Source organism: Schistocerca serialis, chromosome 6 (genome assembly GCF_023864345.2).
Source record: "Schistocerca serialis cubense isolate TAMUIC-IGC-003099 chromosome 6, iqSchSeri2.2, whole genome shotgun sequence".
Lineage (NCBI taxonomy): Eukaryota > Metazoa > Arthropoda > Insecta > Orthoptera > Acrididae > Schistocerca > Schistocerca serialis.
Window position 1 is genome coordinate 757994629 of NC_064643.1, and position 18116 is coordinate 758012744.

The 18116-nt window shown below is 38.5% G+C and overlaps 1 protein-coding gene across 1 annotated transcript in view; it reads right to left on the reverse strand.

Annotated features, from left to right (window-relative positions):
- LOC126483901 (facilitated trehalose transporter Tret1-like) overlaps nt 1-18116 on the reverse strand; it is a 259894-nt gene that overhangs the window by 13511 nt on the left and 228267 nt on the right. Inside the window, exons 6-7 of the mRNA XM_050107170.1 lie at nt 15196-15477; nt 2037-2264 (exon numbers count right to left, since the gene is read on the reverse strand). Of these exons, the coding sequence (XP_049963127.1) occupies nt 2037-2264; nt 15196-15477 (510 nt within the window). The remainder of the gene's footprint in view (nt 1-2036; nt 2265-15195; nt 15478-18116) is intronic.

Here is an 18116-nt window from a genome sequence, read left to right on the forward strand (position 1 = left end):
AAGGTTAATATTATGGCATTACACTTTCACTGGAAGCAAAGAGACCAATAACACCAACTTATACCTTCCAAAGCAACATCACAAGACATCTTTTCCTTTCTTAAAAAAAAAAGAAGCCAGATTATGTCCTTACCATGACAAGGACAGATAGTTCTAGTCAAAATGCTACTGAAGAAAAGTGCATTTGCTGTATATGAACTTAATGCTCATACATTATTATTAAATTGTGTAACAGAAGAATATGGTGCTTTTTTAATTATTGTAGTGCTTTCCTCCATTTCAAATGTGCTTTCCACTGATGCACACATATGAATTTTAGTCTTGATCTCAAACTAAATTAAGCCATTTCATAATTATAAACGTAGTATTCATAATAGCATTTCCAGAAATTGTTGGTGCCTATAGCTCAGAACCAATATTTACATAAGCTGTAGGATGCTGGATATTGTATCATTAGTTCAGAAGATACAAAGTCACAATCACATTCTTATACAGTTGTCGATCTTCATAGAAGTAATAAAGTGTTTAAGAAGTTGGTCATTCTGGCTACTGCTTCACAGTATATTTATTCCCTCATGAAATTTACTCAAAAAGACTATCAGAAAGTGAGCTTTTGGCCAACAAAGCCTTTGTCAAAATTAACACACACACACACACACACACACACACACACACACACACAAATGCAACTGACACTTGGTAATGAGTGTGCAAGCGGTGTGTGTGTGTGTGTGTGTGTGTGTGTGTGTGTGTGTGTGTGTGTGTGTTTTGCCTATTTTTGATTAAGGCAATGATGTACATAATTACAATACTACAAGACTGTCATGCAGTCGTGTATGTGAGTTGCATGTGCGAGTTTGTGTGTATGGGGCTGGGGGGGGGGGGGGGGGGGGGAGGGGGGGAGGGGGGGGGGTGGACAGGTGGGGGGGGGTGACCATCATCAGTTATGTTGCTTCCCAAATAGCAAAACTGATCTACTACTTTAAGAGTCTCATTTCCTAATCCAATTCCCTCAGCATCACCTGATTTCATTCGATTACATTCCATTATCTTCATTTTACTTTTGTTGATGGTTCAAATGGCTCTGAGCACTATGGGACTCAACTGCTGAGGTCATTAGTCCCCTAGAACTTAGAACTAGTTAAACCTAACTAACCTAAGGACATCACAAACATCCATGCCCGGAGCAGGATTCGAACCTGCGACCGTAGCGGTCTTGTGGTTCCAGACTGCAGCGCCTTTAACCACACGGCCACTTCGGCCGGCACTTTTGTTGATATTCGTCTTATATCCTCTTTTAAAGACACTGTCCATTCCATTCAACTGCTCTTCCATGTCCTTTGCTGTCTCTGACAGAATTACAATGTCATTGGCAAACCTCAATGTTTTTATTTCTTCTCTGTGGATTTTAATTCCTATTCCAAATTTTTCTTTTGTTTCCTTTACTGCTTGCTCAATATACAGGTGGAATAACGTCAGGGATAGGCTACATCCCTTTCTCACTCCCTTCTCTTACTACTGCTTCCCCTTCATGTCCCTCGACTCTTATAACTGCCATCTGGTTTACGTAAATTGTAAATAGCCTTTCACTTCCTGTATTTTACCACTGCTACCTTCAGAACTTGAAAGAGAGTGTTCCAATCAACATTGTCAAAAGCTTTCTCTAAGTCTACAAATGCTAGAAACATAGGTTTGCCTTTCCTTAACCTAGCTTCTAAGATAAGTCATGGTGTCAGTATTGCCTCCCGTGTTCCAACATTTCTGCAGAATCCAAACTGATCTTCCCCGAGGTCGGTTTCTACCACTTTGGTGGGTAGGAATTACTAACTCACATCTTAATTTTTTTTTCTTCTTGTAATAAAAAATTCCATAACTTACAAATGTTCAGGATGTAGCCATATGTACGAAATAATTTGCCATGTGACTGTAAAATGACTTGTTCTACATCATTACAATCTGTCATTCAAAATGATCAATGGAACATCTAAGGAACTAACAAGCTAAATAACTATGTACTGCAATATTTGTGTACATACCAGCACCCACTGTATGTTGAATTGCAGCCCAAATGCATGGATAAAACTTCTGAAATAAGTTGCAGTATTAGAAGCTCCTGACAATCGTGTAAAGAAAAAATATCCAGAAAGAACGATTTGTGGACACAAAGTTTCTCCTTTCAAGCATTTCCGTGATTTGTGACTTGTGCTGTCAGACTGAACTTGCTTCTCTTTACAATCAACAAATTTCACACGAACTGTATCAGCCTAAAAGAAATTGTAAGTTATGAACAAAAGTAAGGAAACATAAAAATTGTTAATTCTACTAAGTAAATAATCAGATAAAAGCAATTGTGAAATCTAAATGGGAAAGTCATAAATCAAAAGTATAATCAAATAATTATAAGTTTTCAGTTACTGAATGGTCAATATAACGCACCTACGACACAGGTACCAACATTATGTGAAACACTTGAAAATGAATTTTAAATTTTTCAAATCTAAATGAAGAGAATTTACACCCATACAATGCTGCCCTCCTATGTAATTCCTCAAATTAAGGGCTATGTGTGACACTAGCAGACTTTTTTTGGCCAGGAATGCCCCCTTGCCAATGCTAGTCTGCTTTTTATGTCCTGCTTGGTATGTCTATCATGTGTTATTTTGCTTCCAAAGTAGCAGAAGCCCTAGGCTTCATCTACTTAATGATCACCAACTTTGATGTTAAGTTCCTCAGTATTCTCATTTCTGTTGTCTCTTATTACTTTTGTCTTTTTTCAGTTTACTCTCAATCAATATTATTGTTCCACTGATGAATAAAAAAATAAATAAAATAAATATTCTGTACACAGATCCCATGATTATTCTTCACTTTAATTAAGGATGGCAATGATATTAGTGAATCTTATCACTGACATCCTATAATTAGAATTTTAATCTGACTCTTGAATCTATTTTTCATTTCCATCATTGTTTCTTCGATGTATAAATTGAACAATAGAGGAAAAAGACAGGAGCCCTGTCTTATACCATATTTAATCCAAGCACTTTGTTCCTGATCTTCTAATCTTATTGTTCCCTCTTTGCTGTTCCAAAGATTATACTAGGTGTTCCATTTATCTTGACCACCTTAAGTAACTGTTTGTCCATGTGCAAATTACAAAATGTTTCAAGCAAATGTTCTTTAGCCATCAGGGGGACATCAATCAGTACGATTGCCTTCATTGCAGCTTTGTTTTTTTGTTTTTTACAAAGATATGAACAGCAGTATGACTTTTTTAAATGGCGCCCTGTATTTTTTAATCAGTACTTCATATCCTCTCCTAAAGACCTATTCAAAAATGTATAACAGTGTACCATTCACTGAAACACAATGTTATTAATTACATAACACAACACTGATGTTGATGGTACCAGCACTTGATGCAGGTACTCTGGGTAATGGAACACATCCACATGCTGAGATTGACAGAGGATAAATGTAAACATAAGTAGCATGCACACTCATCATTCTGTCAACCATCGTCAGTTGAAGAGTTGTGTGAGTAGAATGTACGTCAAGGAAGAGAAGGTAGAAATGCTGTTCATCCATGGGGAATGTAAGTTAGCAGAACAGTAATTTCAATACTGTTTTCTTATGTATGGGTACATTTAGTACAGTAGTTTAGCCCTTTTAAATACTGTTGTGTAGAGTAGGCATACAGTACAGGCTGTCCTCCCTACAAACTGCATTGACATAACGTTTCTTTTATTGTTGTTGTTGAAGGTGGGCGAAATGCTACACAGGCAGCAGAACTGTACAGAGAGTGATATCCTGACAAAAACCCACCTTCCCAATGGATGTTTTCTTGTCTGCATGCGATGCTTCAGGAGACAGGTAGTTTCAACCCACGACAATGCAGTCGTCTTAGCACCCGTACAGACAAAGCTGCCGAAGCTACTGTTCTCGCTTCCATTGCTGCGAATCCACATGTGAGCACACGACAGCTTGAACATGAGATTGACATTCCTAAAACCAGTGTACATCATATTCTTACACATGAGCTGTTCCATCCTTGCCATGTACACTTACATCAAGAAATGCATGGGAATGATTTCCAGAATCATGTACAGTTCTGTCAGTGGGCACAGAGGCAACTCCTCCCCAACCCGAACTTCTTCTCCAATGTTCTATTTACTGATGAATGTTCCTTCTCAAACAAAGGACACATATTTACAATGGAACATGCATTATTGGTCCAGCGACAGCCAATGGTGGCTTAGACAGGAGGAACATCAGCGTCAACGCAGAGTTAACATCTGGTGTGGGATACTTGCTACTGCAATTATTGGCCCTTATTTCATCAATGGTAGTCTAAACGGCACAGCATATGCCAACTTCCTCAGATGAATTCTTCCTCCTCTTCTGGATGAAACGCCATTAAGAACCAGAATGCTTATGTGGTAACAACAAGATGGGTGTCCAGCACATAATGCCTTGTGTGCAGGTCGTGTTCTGAACCGAAGGTATCCTGCCAGATGGATTGGTCGAGGAGGCACAGTTACTTGGCCTGCTAGGTCTCCTGATTTAAATCCTCTGGACTTTTTTCTTTGGGGATGCATTAAAGACATTGTCTATTGCAATATTCCAGCAACTCCAGAGGACATGCAGGAACATATTGTGCTTGCTTGTAATTCTCTTCAGCAGGCAACACTGGAAGCAGTAATCATTCAATGAATGCACCAGTGTATCAGTGTCTAGGGTGACCACTTTGAGCACCTTTGAATGTTCCTAGGCAATAGTACAGGAGAGTCGAAGTCAACTTTGTGTTATGTTTTTACTTGGTTTTCATTTGTTTTCTGACAACTCCAGCAAGTGGACAGGTTTGTGATCCTGGGCTCAAAGTCAATCTTGTGTTATGTAATTAATAACATTGTGTTTCAGTGAATGGTACACTGTGATACATTTTTGAATAGGTCTGTAGGAGAGGAAATGAAGAGGAATGGTCAAGATAAATGGGACACCCTGTATATTAATTCGGTTTCCCTGTCACTTGCCCCTATTTTTCACAGTATTTTCTACATCTTGCACCTTTTTACATTGTTGAATGTTTTTTTCTACATCAACAAACCCTATGAACATGTTTTGAATTTCTTAAATCCTGCCTCTATTAAAAACTGAAATGCCTCTCTGGTGCCATTACCTGAACTGATCATCATCTAAGAGACCCTCAATTTCCTTTTGCATTTTCTGTACAATATTCTTATCAGCAGCTTGCAAGCATGTGCTCCTGGACGGTAGTGTGAAAGTTCTCACACTTACCAACTCCTGCTATCTTCGAAATTACAAGGGTTAACTGAAAAGTAATGCCTCCATCTTCGTAACTCTTCAACAGTTGACAGCATTGGTAACTGAATACGCTCTCCCTTTCTCACTCGAAGAAATAGAAACAGCACTCAAAGAGGTCAAGCCAGGGAAAGCACCAGGACTCGACAGCATTAACCCAGAACTCCTGATACACTGCGGTAAATACACAAAACTCTGGCTGGCGAGATTCTTCACCGACATCATCCAAACCGGTAATGTGCCTAGTGACCTCAAAAGATCGAAAATAATAGCCATCTTAAAACCAGGGAAACCAACAAACTCACCGAAGAGTTACAGGCCCATAGCACTACTGTCAGTAATATATAAATTGTTAGAAAGGCTCATCTACAATAGAATCTGCCAGAAAATACTCAATGCTATACCAATCGAACAAGCAGGTTTCAGACCAAACCGCAGCTGTGTCGATCAAGTTCTCTCACTCACGACGTACATTGAAGCTGGGTTCCAAAGAAAGCTTAAAACCTCTGCAGCATTCATAGACCTGTCAGCTGCCTACGACACAGTCTGGAGAGAAGGCATGATTTATAAGTTCCTCCGCATAATCCCATGTAAACTAACAGCTCGCCTACTAAACAACATGCTGAATGACAGAACGATCCAAGTCACCATGGGTTCAGATATTAGTTCACCGAGGAAATTAAAAAATGGCCTACCTCAAGGATCGGTGCTTGCACCACTCCTCTTCAATCTCTACATTGCGACATACCGGAAACAAGATCAAAGAAGTTTGGCTACGCCGATGACTGGGTCCTTGCAACGAGAAGTCAGTCATTTGAAGGGGCAGAGGAGACCCTAACAGCTGACTTGGAGAAGATGGGAGAATATTTCCGAAAATGGCACCTGCAACCTAACGCCAACAAAACAGAAGTATCATGTTTTCACCTAAACAATAAAGCGGCTAAGAGGGAGCTCAGACTAAAATTCGAGACCACATGGCTTACCCACAATAAAACCCCAAAGTACCTAGGTGTGACCCTCGATAGAACACTCTCTTTCAAAGGTCACCTAATGAAAACAGCAGAGAAACTAAAAACAAGGAATAACATTATACAGAAGCTCTGTGGAACGACATGGGGAGCGGCAGCTACTACGTTACGGACATCAGCCTTAAGTCTCGTCTTCTCAGCTGCCGAATATTGTGCGCCGGTATGGCTAAACAGCCCCCACACCCATAGAATCGATGCACAGCTCAATAACACAATGAGAATGATCGCTGGTGTAATAAAGACTACACCCGTGGAATGGCTCCCAGTACTAAGCCACATACCACCCCCTAACCTACGCCGCACAAACGCTCTTATAAGAGAGTACAAAAAGATAATGAGCAATCGGAATCTACCCATCCATGAGAATTTTGAAGATGCCACCCAAAGCCGCCTCCGCTCCAGAAGGTCACCCATCAGAACCGCAATAGCCACATCTGCAACAGAGGAAGAATTCAACATAACCAGCGCCTGGCACCAAGAATGGTCCTTAAAGAACATCAGCAAACTTCCATGTATCTTCCAGAAGCCTCCAGGTTTTGACTTATCACGCAAAACCTGGGCAACTTTAAACAGAATTAGAACTAAACATGGCAGATGCGCCTATTCCCTCTACCAGTGGGGCATGACAGAATTGCCGCTATGTCAATGTGGAGAAAATCAAACTATCCAGCACATAATAGAAGACTGCCCCAGGACAGCTTATGATGGGACTCCAGAAGATTTCCTGATGGCGACTCCAGAATCAATTGCATATATTAACTCATTAGATGTTTGTTTGTAATTACTTCCAAACTACTATAACTTTGTATAACTACTGTAACATGTGTATTATGTGTAATTTTGTATAATTTTGTATAATTCTGTATAACTATTGTAATAACTGTAAGAATATCTAATGCCAAATTATTACAATTTTGCATATTGATTGTAATAACAATTGTGTCTAAATGCCATACGCTAAATAAATAAGTTGACAGCATTGGAATGGGGCAGGTACTGGCTTGTTCCATAGCCTCTTTTCTAGAGCTCCAGATGGCAGGAAGACGTAGCATTGAACAGTTGTGTTGTTACAGTGTAAAGTATATAACCCTTCTCCGACAATCGGTCAATGCGATTTAAGCAATGTGCGGTCATTGAGTTCTTGACAGCAGAAGATGTCACCTCAAAGGAGATTCATCAGAGAATGAAAGCTGTTTATGGTGATTATGTTGATGTGAGCCCCAGAAAAAGAAATTCAAGGCGCAGTCCCCAACTGGAAAAACCATGGCTACAGGTTACTCAGTGAAAAAATTGTATGTACACTAGAAAGACTCAGTTTGGAAGATAACAGTCTTCACAATACAGCCATCCCAATGATGTGTCCAAAAACAGCCGAGCAGCTATCAGTATCAGTTGATTACCCCTTCAAAAGCAATGGTACTGTAAATACGACTCCTGCTGACATGCCAACAAAGAGAACAGTGACAGAAGCAGTAGGTCTACCTGAAAAGGTGAAGTCAACAAAAGCTACATTAACAGGAGCATCAGTCCCAGCAATGACAGAATCACCCAGGCAGCCAACAGTACCACCAGCAACCACAAATGAGAAGACAACTACAACAGATAGGATGGTGTCTAGTGGAAGAAATGTCGTGCTGCCTTCCCATTTCAATGATTTTTTTATGTGCAGGCCTGAAGAAGAAAAATCCAATACCCTAAACAGTGTCAAATGTTTACTACCACATGACTTTAGGCAGACTCCTCTGGAATCTCAGTCAAGAAATAACAGCACTGACAAAATAAAGAAGGTAGGGTTATCAATTTTTATCAAAATGTGAGAAGCCTCCCTAACAAAATAGACCAATTGCTTATCAACATTAATGAAAAAGACTGTATAAATAATGCCCAGATATTGTGCTTCACTGAGCACCATGTTACTAGCAACTGCATCATGCCCTTTTTACCAAGTTACAACTTAGCAACCTAATACTGTAGAGTAAATAAAGAAATGGGGGGAGTGGCAATATATGTTAAGGAAAATTTTGACTACAAAGTAATTGACATTACAAAATACTGTATGGACCAACATTTTGAAGCATGTGCTACTGAAATAAAAACTAATCTCAATTTATTAATAGTCCTGGCTGTTTACAGGGCACCATCAGGAAATATAAAAATGTTTTTTAGTCTCATGGACCAGGTATTGTCAGTTTTATTTTCAAAAACAAAGGATATTCTAGCCTTAGGTGATTTTAATGTAGACTGTCTGATTGATGATAACAGTAGAAGTAACTTCCAGAATGTGATGTCCACTTATAATCTGGATTCAGTAATCAATTTTTCCACTAGAATCACACCAGGTTCCCAAACTATGATAGACAACGTATTTTTAAATGTAAGTAGATACCAGAACATTAATGTAAACCAGGTTATAAATGGTCTCACAGACCATGATGGTCAATTAATCACTCTTTACAGTGTTAATCCTCTTGTTAAACTATCTCCCCAGTGGAAATGTATAAGAATAATGAACAAAGAGGCAAAAGAATCCTTCAACTGTAAGTTGCAGCTAATGGACTGATCCTTTATTTACAACATTGATAATGCTAATGACAAATTTAACTATTTTATAAATGATTTTTCTGCCCTTTTCGAAGAATCTTTTCCAAAGAAATGAGTCAAAACCATTAATCCAAAGTCCGTAAGTAAGCCTTGGATCACAGAAGGTATTAAACAGTCATGCAAAACTAAGAGAGAAATTTATGCTAAAATCAGAACAACTAATGATACACAAAAATGGAATCATTATAGATTGTACTGCAAAATTTTAAAGAAAGTAATGCAAAAGTCAAAAGCCCTTTTCTATAAGGAGAAAATAGATAAATCTAATAATAAAATGAAAACAATTTGGAACATTATAAAAAGTGAGACAAAGACAAAAACAAGTGACACAGATGACCTAAAAATCAGGCATAGGAGTAACTTAATAGAAAATCAAAAACGTGTGGCTGAAATTTTTAACAAACATTTCCTGTCAGTAACCCAACAAATTGGCTGTAGGCCCTCTGTTGAGGAAGCTATGACTTTATGTCAGGATGCATACTCCAACATAATACCAGAAATGTACATTAATCCTATCACTGTAGAGGAAATTCAAACAGTCATCTGGTCTTTAAAGTGTAAGAACTCTGCAGGAGTAGATAATGTATCCAATAATTTATTGAAATTTTCATGTATATGGAGTAGTGATATTCTGTGCCATATTTTTGATGCTTCATTTCAACAAGGCATTTTTCCTGAAAGACTCAAGTATGCCATTGTGAAGCCCCTACACAAGAAGGGTGATAGAGCTGAGCTCACTAACAACCGCCCTATTTCACTGTTAACAGCCTTCTCTAAAATTCTAGAAAAATTAATGCACAATAAAATTACTGAACACCTCATAATGAACAGACTTATCAACAATGGCCAGTTTGGCTTTCAGAGGGGCTGTTCAACAGAGGATGCAGTGTATGCACTTACAAATGAAGTGCTTGAATGTCTAAATCAAAAAATGATAGGAATTGGTGTTTTCTGTGACTTATCAAAGGCATTTGATTGTGTAGATCACCAAATTCTCATGCAGAAAGCCAAACAACTTGGAATAAGGGGTGTCGCAGGTAACTGGCTGCAATCTTATCTTCAGGAAAGAAAACAGAAAGTAATTTTAAACACCTCAGATGAGTCAAGGGATACCTCCGCTCAGTCTGAATGGACTTCTATTAGCTGTGGTGTGCCTCAAGGCTCAATTCTGTGTCCACTGTTGTTTTTGATGTTTATAAATGATTTATCATTGTGTGCAAGCCTGCCTTGCAAATTTACTCTTTTTGCTGATGATACCACCATCTTCATGAGTGGAAAATCAGATGTTAATTTCGAGGAATCAGTTAACAACATACTCTCTGAAGTGATTAACTGGTTCAGTGTTAATGGTCTCCCTCTAAACTCAAGTAAGACAAATTTTATCCAGTTCCATACAAAAAGAAAAAAAGTGAGAGAAATAAATGTAACATGTGGAAATCAACCAACAGAAAGAATGGATGTGTCTAAATTTCTTGGAGTACATATTGATAGCAAAATGAACTGGTCCTTCCATATACAACAGACCCTAAAAAAATTGAGCTCGGCTATGTACAGTGTGTAAACTTTTAGATGGCAGACCTCTTCCTAGTCCTGAATCGGTAGTAGTCGGTAAACGTCGGGAGGCTTCGGTAGGCACGCAGTTTCAACTGCTGCCAACATTACGTAGCTGACTGTGTTGTACAAGGTAGCCATTGTCGTCTGCTTCGTTATTGTTTTGCGCTGTACTGTTCTGCGTGTTTTTATTGTGCAGTTGTGCTAAACATTATCAAAATGAGTGAAGAGGCAGTTGCTGGCCCATCTCTGGAGTCGCCAACAACCCCTACCAGTAGGCCTATGGTTAGAAGGAAACCAGTATTACGTAGCGATGCTCGCAAAATTATATTGCGTGTGATTGAATGCTGCAAAAGGGAAAGGGAGCAGAAAAAATGCTTCACCCCATTTACAAATCTTCAGTGAGAGCTGCTACATACACAGGACAAAGCACACATAGCACTGGAAGATTCAAACAATTTTCCAAGAATCATCCTAGCATATCACCACAAACACCTGGCAAGAAAAGGTGAGTTTCCATTTCAGATATTTTGTTTACGATCACTTTGAAGGAGCCCCCTATTTTGTCTGAATTACCTTATATTTCATTTTTCCTTGCTACCGTATTGCTTTGTATGGAAACACCACTGGTTACTGTATTATTTTGAAACACATTCATATTACAGTACATTTCCAAATTCAAAAAAATACATTCAGTGCAGAAGGCATTTTCTTATAAATCTTTCTCTCTCTTTTAACTTAGGAAAAGAAGTGGAGAGATTGAAGTAATGATTGATGATTTCAACCAGCGTGTCATTCGCAACATGATAGCGGAATTTTATTCAGTGTGGAAGATTGTGCAGAGCCTGCGAACACTGCTTCCAGTTTTGCAGATATAAATTTTAATGTACATGACGATTTCAGTTTCGTTTACGAACAACATTTAAAGTGAGTTTTACTTCCAAGCCTTTCGTCTGCTTTCGTGTAAGCATGACGTGCAATTTGTTGTGCCAGCACTGCAACTGGTAGGCGTGCCTCGTCCTCCCCCCAACGGCTCCTCTCCCCTCACCAGCCAATGCTTGCTTCCTCCTCTCCCCGCACTCCCCTCACAACTCTGCCGTCTTACAGTTAACACACTGTATGCTATCAGAATGATGTCTTCCATTGGAGATTTAACCACTATGAAGTCCACATACTATGGGTATTTTCACTCCATTATGTGTTACGAAATAATCTTCTGGGGAAATTTAGCTTTGGCAAAGAAAATTTTTGTGGTCCAGAAAAGGGCTATTAGAATTATGTGCAGAGTATGCCCTAGGACATCATGCCGTAACCTTCTCAAAAAGCTGCAAATAATAACCACTGTATCCCAGTACATATATTCGCTGATGTGTTTTGTAATTAAGAACCCTGCACAATTTCCATCAAATAAGAACTAACAAATATTTAATGAAGACTGTTTTGTATCTTTTGTATGTTTGTTGTTTTGTATGATTGTCTCGTTCCACATCTCATGTGACGCGCTCACAATACGAGATCTACGGAACAGGAAATAAATAAATATAAATACACAGATGGTGTTATCCATGTTGATTTCCTTGATCATGGAACAACAACAAATTCAGAGCATTACATCACAATGCTGCAAACTCTGAAACAAACAACAGCTAACAAGAGTCTAAAAGGAAAAGGGAAATGTTTTCCTGCAGCATGACAATGGCAAACCACACACGTCACATGCCACCACAGCAGAACTTCAGAGACTGAATCTCACCACCATACGGCATCCACCATACATTCCAGATTTAGCACCATCTGAGTTCCATCTCTCTACAATAATGAAAGATGATCTGCGGGAACATCATTATGCTTCTGAAGAAGGTGTTGAGAGAATTGTAAGACTGTGGTTGTGGAAACAGAGTGTCGACTACTTCCATAATGGCTTCAGAAAACTTGTTCATCATTGGCAGAAATGTATCTAATTGGCTGGTGATTAAGTGGAAAAGTGTATACTGGTACTTAAAGATCACAGTCTAAGGATTATTTCTGCATTTGATTTATTGAAATATTCCCATCCAAACCCAATTAATGAAGGTGGAGGCATTACTTTTCATTCAACCCTTATTTGTGGATAATGTTTTTCTGGAAGTCTGATACTATGACTCCAGTCTGATAGATTTTGCACACTAACTTCCTTAGTGATTTTAGAAATTCTAAAGGTATGTTATCTACACCTTCTTCCTTTTTTGATTTCAAGTTCTCTAAAGCCTTTTTAAATTCTGACTCTAAAACTGTATCCCCTATATCTTCCTTACTGGCTCCCAATTCTTCACTACCAAGTCCTCAGATAATTCCTCCCCCACACAGAGGTCTTTAATTTACTGTCTCCATCCATTCACTCTCTCTTCTGTATTTAACAGTGGAATTCCCATTGCACTCTTAATGTTGCCATCTTTGCTTTTAATTTCATTGAAGGTTGTTCTGACTGTTCAGTATGCTGATTCAGTTCTTCAGACACCCATTTACATTTCAGTGTCTTCACATTTTTTTCCTACAGCCCTTTGGCCTCCCTGCACTTTTTTTATTTAATTTGTATGTGGTTTGTGTCACTGTGTTTCTATCTTTCTCTGAGCATTTTTGTACTTCTTTCTTTCCTCAATCAACAGAAGAATATCTCCTGCCTCCCATGATTTCTTCACAGTTATCTTCCTTGTACCTGTATTTGTATGTCCAACTTCTGAGATTGCCCTTTTTAGAGATGTCAGTTACTGTTCAATTGAATTAAGTATTGTGATATTGATTATTGCAGTATCTACAGCCCTAGTAACTATCAAACACACCTCAATCCTCAGTTCTACAGTATCCCACATCTTTCCACACAGATTCTTCTGGGAAATTCTCTTAAATGTCAACATACTTTTGATCATTACTGAATTATAATCTGAGTCTATATCTGCTCCTGGGTTAGCCTTGCAAACCAATATCTGATATCAGAATCTCTTTCGGACCATGATGTTACCTAACCTTTTCCAAGTATACCTCTTCCTCTTGTCATTTCTGAACAGTGTATTTGCTGTTACTAGATAACCTCTATTGCAGAACTCAATAAGTCTTTCTCCTCTGTCATTCTTGCTATAATCACATATTCCCCTGTAACTCTGTTTTCTATTCCTTCCCCTTCTACAGCATTACAGTCCACCATGATTATTAAATTTTCTTCTCCCTTTAAATATTGAATTATCCATTCAACAGCCTCATATACTTTCTCTATATCTTTATCTTCTGCTTCTGACATTAGCAAATATATCTCAACTGTTCAACCATTGCTGTAAATTCTGATGGGAACAGCCCTGTCACTGAACTGTTCACAGTAACTCACACTATGCCCTGTCTTCCTACTCATACTGGATCCTACCCTCATTATACCATTTGCTTTTTCTATTGATATTACCCTACATTTGTCTGACCAGAAATCCTTAACAATCTGGAATCTTTTTCCAGTGGAGAGATCATCATGAAACATTTTCAATTACAGGCCACATGACCTGTGGATACACATTATGTGTCCTTGATCTAGTGGTTTCCATTGTCTTTTGCATCCTCAAGCCACTAATCACCTTTTATGGGCAGTTTCCCACCCCAAGAGTAAGAGGTTGCACTGAAACTCTGCTTCTCTTGATGAGGCCATTGTTTGGACAAGGGCGACTCCTTATATGGGAAGTGTTCGGCTAGCACTGCTGATGATTTTTGTGCAGAATTTAAGCAGCAGCTGGGACTGGACTTGGTACCCAGGACACTTTGATTACTCGTCAAAGGAGCTACCGCTAGATGTTGAGTACTTATACTACTAGACCACGAGTGCATATTCTTGTACAGGACAGAAAATATGTTCCATGATCTGGTCTTGAGAACAATGTGGTGCTGATAGCTGACCATTTCTTCTTCCGCTGCCAAAGGTGTCACTGAATGACATGAGGTGTGGACTTACTGCTCTGACATCAGCTTACAAACCTACAGTCACCTTTGCTCTTTTACACAGGTCCTCAGTTGTGCGAGTACCCCAATCTATCTCTCTCGTGAAAGAAACTTTTAAGAACTGGACCTCAGTCATTTACTTGGTAGTCATAGACTCAGATATGGAGGCAACTGAAATTTATCCTTTTTATTACCAAAACGTGTTTTTCCTTGTATTGTCATACAGTTTCAGTGATTCAGATTAGTAACCAGTACTTTTTGTCTACCATTATCTCTTTGACAGAGGCCAATTCCATTTCATTACACATCCTCAAAGTGCCAGATATAAGGCTTCACTTTTTTTTTATTCTGGATCAATTATTCATGTGTTAACATTTTTACACTATTTTTGCTGTTTTTAATCTTCTCTTTTACTTGAAATCTTTAGCTTTGATTCAGGCCCATCTTCTGACTCTATTATATCCCCAGTTATTAATCATGCATTTAGTTTGCATGTCTACAAATGCCTTTCTTTGATTTCTTATAATGTTTCATATTTAAGGTAATCTCATGCTAAATACATGTAAATTTATGTTGGATGAAAACATCAATAAGCATTTGTTAAAACCTTTCCATCCATACAATTATTTCTGTTAAATATTTCATTTGTATTTGCAGGGCTAAACAATTAAGCTACTGATTCTGTCTCTGACAAATAAGCAATAAGACCAATCATAAGATAAGATCAAAGAATACTCACCCCACCACGTCCACGTTCACTGCTGTACCTATTCTCTGCAATGCTTTTCGGTACGGATTCTCCTGGGCTCAAATCAAGACCAAGATTGTCATGCTGCACATTGAATTTCTGTGGTTCATAGAGAATGCAGACTGCACGATCATCTGATGCCACATGTTGCTGAACCTCTATCATTTCTTCATTCATTTTATGGTGAGCTAATGAGCCTCTCAGCCATTCCATCGAAGCTTCAGCTTTCTTCTCTTTCCCCTTGGCCATAAGCCAGAATGGAGATTCTGGGATCTGTCACACAGCACGAACTCTGCTCTGAATCAGAAAGGCAGCAGATATATGCCAAATACTCGGCATAATTTTATTTTGTAACAAACAAATTTCATTTCAACAAATATACAGCTTTAAAACTTAAAAACTATATCAGATAGTGAAATATGGCATAAAATCATAGCAACATGTCTTTAGAAAATAAGTAGTTTCAGAAATTTACATATACGAGGTCTGTTCAAAAAATTCCAGAGCTTTGTCCACAAAATTTTTCTACACTTACCTTTTACTTATTGTGCATGGTCTCCTTTGAAATACTCTCCTTCACAATTGATACACTACTCCCAATGCCATTTTTACTTCGAAGCAGTCTTGGTGCACTTCTTGCTGGATCGTGCTAAGCTCTGTCTATGAATTTTCTTCTATCTCATCTATTGTTGTAAATCTTTGTCCTTTCAGTGGGGTTTTCAACTTTGGAAATAAAAAAAAAATCTGCAGGGGCCAGGTCTGGACAGTATGGAGGATGAGGAAGCATAGTGATTTCATTTTTTGTGCAATAATCATGCACCAACAGGGATAAATGTGCAGGTGCATTACTGTGATGCAAGATCCATGAATTGTTTCACCACATTTCAGGCCGTTTCCTTCTCACATTTTCCAGTAGACATTGCAACACGTCCCAGTAGTACCAACAATTAACAATTTGTCTCTTTGGCATGAATTCATGATGAACTAATCCGTCAAAGTCAAAGAAAACTCTTAGCATATCTTTGACATTTGTTCTGGCCTAAAAAGCTTTTTTGCCCTTGGAGAACCTTTCCCAATGTAATGTGAAGGCTGAACCTTGGTCTCAACATCATAAGCATAGACCCACATCTCATCACCAGTTACGATTCTGTTAAGGAACACTTATTGTTATATGCGTGATCCAAAAGCTCTTCCTAGACTGTGAGGCGAAGGTCTTTCTGGTCTTGCCTCATGAGCTGTGGCATGAACTTAGTGGCAACATAATGCATTCCAAGATCCTGTATCAGAACTTCATGATATGATCCAACTGAAATGTTACATTCTTCTCCAATCTCTTTGACAGACAGTCTTCAATTGGCAAGCATAATTTTGTTGACATTCCTGACATGAGCATCATCAGTAGATGTCAAAGGGCATCCTGAACAAGGGTATCCTCAAGTTCTGTCTGGGCATTTTTAAACCATGTGAGCCATTTGTAACACTGAACATGGCTCAAGCACTCATCACCATAGGCTCCCTGCATCATCTGGTATGTCTCTGTATGGATTTTCTTGAGTTTCATGCAAAATTTAATGCAGACACATTGCTCCTTTAACTCCATCTTGAAATTCACAAACTGTGCAACCCAACGTTTTACTCATTACAGTACTGAACAATAACTAACATTCATACAACAGTGAAACTTCCAGCAATTACATACTAAACACAGGCACATGCACGGATGCCCACAGCACTTTGCTCCAACACACCACTGGCACAAAATTATGAATGTTCCGAAATTTTTTGAACAGATATTGTACTGTTGAGTAACCAGAAACAGAGCAATATTTTAAATTTTGTGAGGTACTGATAATTTTTCTTTGATTGCCGCACAAACACAAAGATGACATTTAAAGAAATAAGTGAGGGTGGAATGAAAAAGTGATGTAGTTGTGCAACAGTGGAGAAGGGAGCATCTCCAGAGCAGAAAGAAACACCACACATGCTGCAAGGAAGTGTTTACAATAAAGTGATAATATTGATAAGCTGAATTCACTTACGAGCAAAACTCCATCTGTCACAAATTATGATAAGGGAAGAGTCACGAAGGAGTAACAGATACTTCCAAAGTTTTATCCCAATGAACCTTGCAGCTAGTCTGTCATAGGAGACTCTTGCCATAATTACAGTGGAGATTGCAATGGTATGTGAGGTGAATAGAACCAGAAGATCAATACAACTCAGAGTACAGAAGCACCAGCCCTTTCTGTTGGTTGTGGTATAGACAAAAGCTTCATTTTGCAGGAAGGAAGCAGCTCCTCCAGTAGTGACAATTCGTGTAAATCAGGGAATATGGTAGGATAATTTGTGATGCTACTTGTGAGTGTGCTCGAGGCGACTTATACGGTTGCATTGCTGCAATGTAGAAGTCAGTGGGAAACTATCACATTATCATTAACTTTGCCTAGTACATAAAATTATCTGCTAAATGACATGAGAACTTACACATGAATAAAATATTCTGGAGGTAAAATAGTCTCTCATTTGGCTCTCCCAAGAGAGGATACTCTGGAAGAGCTATCAGACAAAAAGATAATTCTAATTAGGGTGTGCACATGAAACACAAAAACATTGTGAGAGATTAGAAATCTAAAAGTACTAATGCAAATAAAGCAAGTGTAAATTAGGGGACTGCTGATTTAGAAAAAAAAATTAAAAAATCATGTGGTCCAGTGAAGAAGAGAAAGGCATCACAGTTCTAAAATTGTAACTAATTTGCTCAAGAGGAATAACAACATTCCTGCAACCAATTAAATTCTTCAAAATTAGATGAAAATGCAAAACAGTATTGGATACTAAAAGGAAGTTAAAGCAGTCAGAACATTTAAGTGTGACTTCTCTACTTTCATAAGGTGCTACAAAAATAAATATGT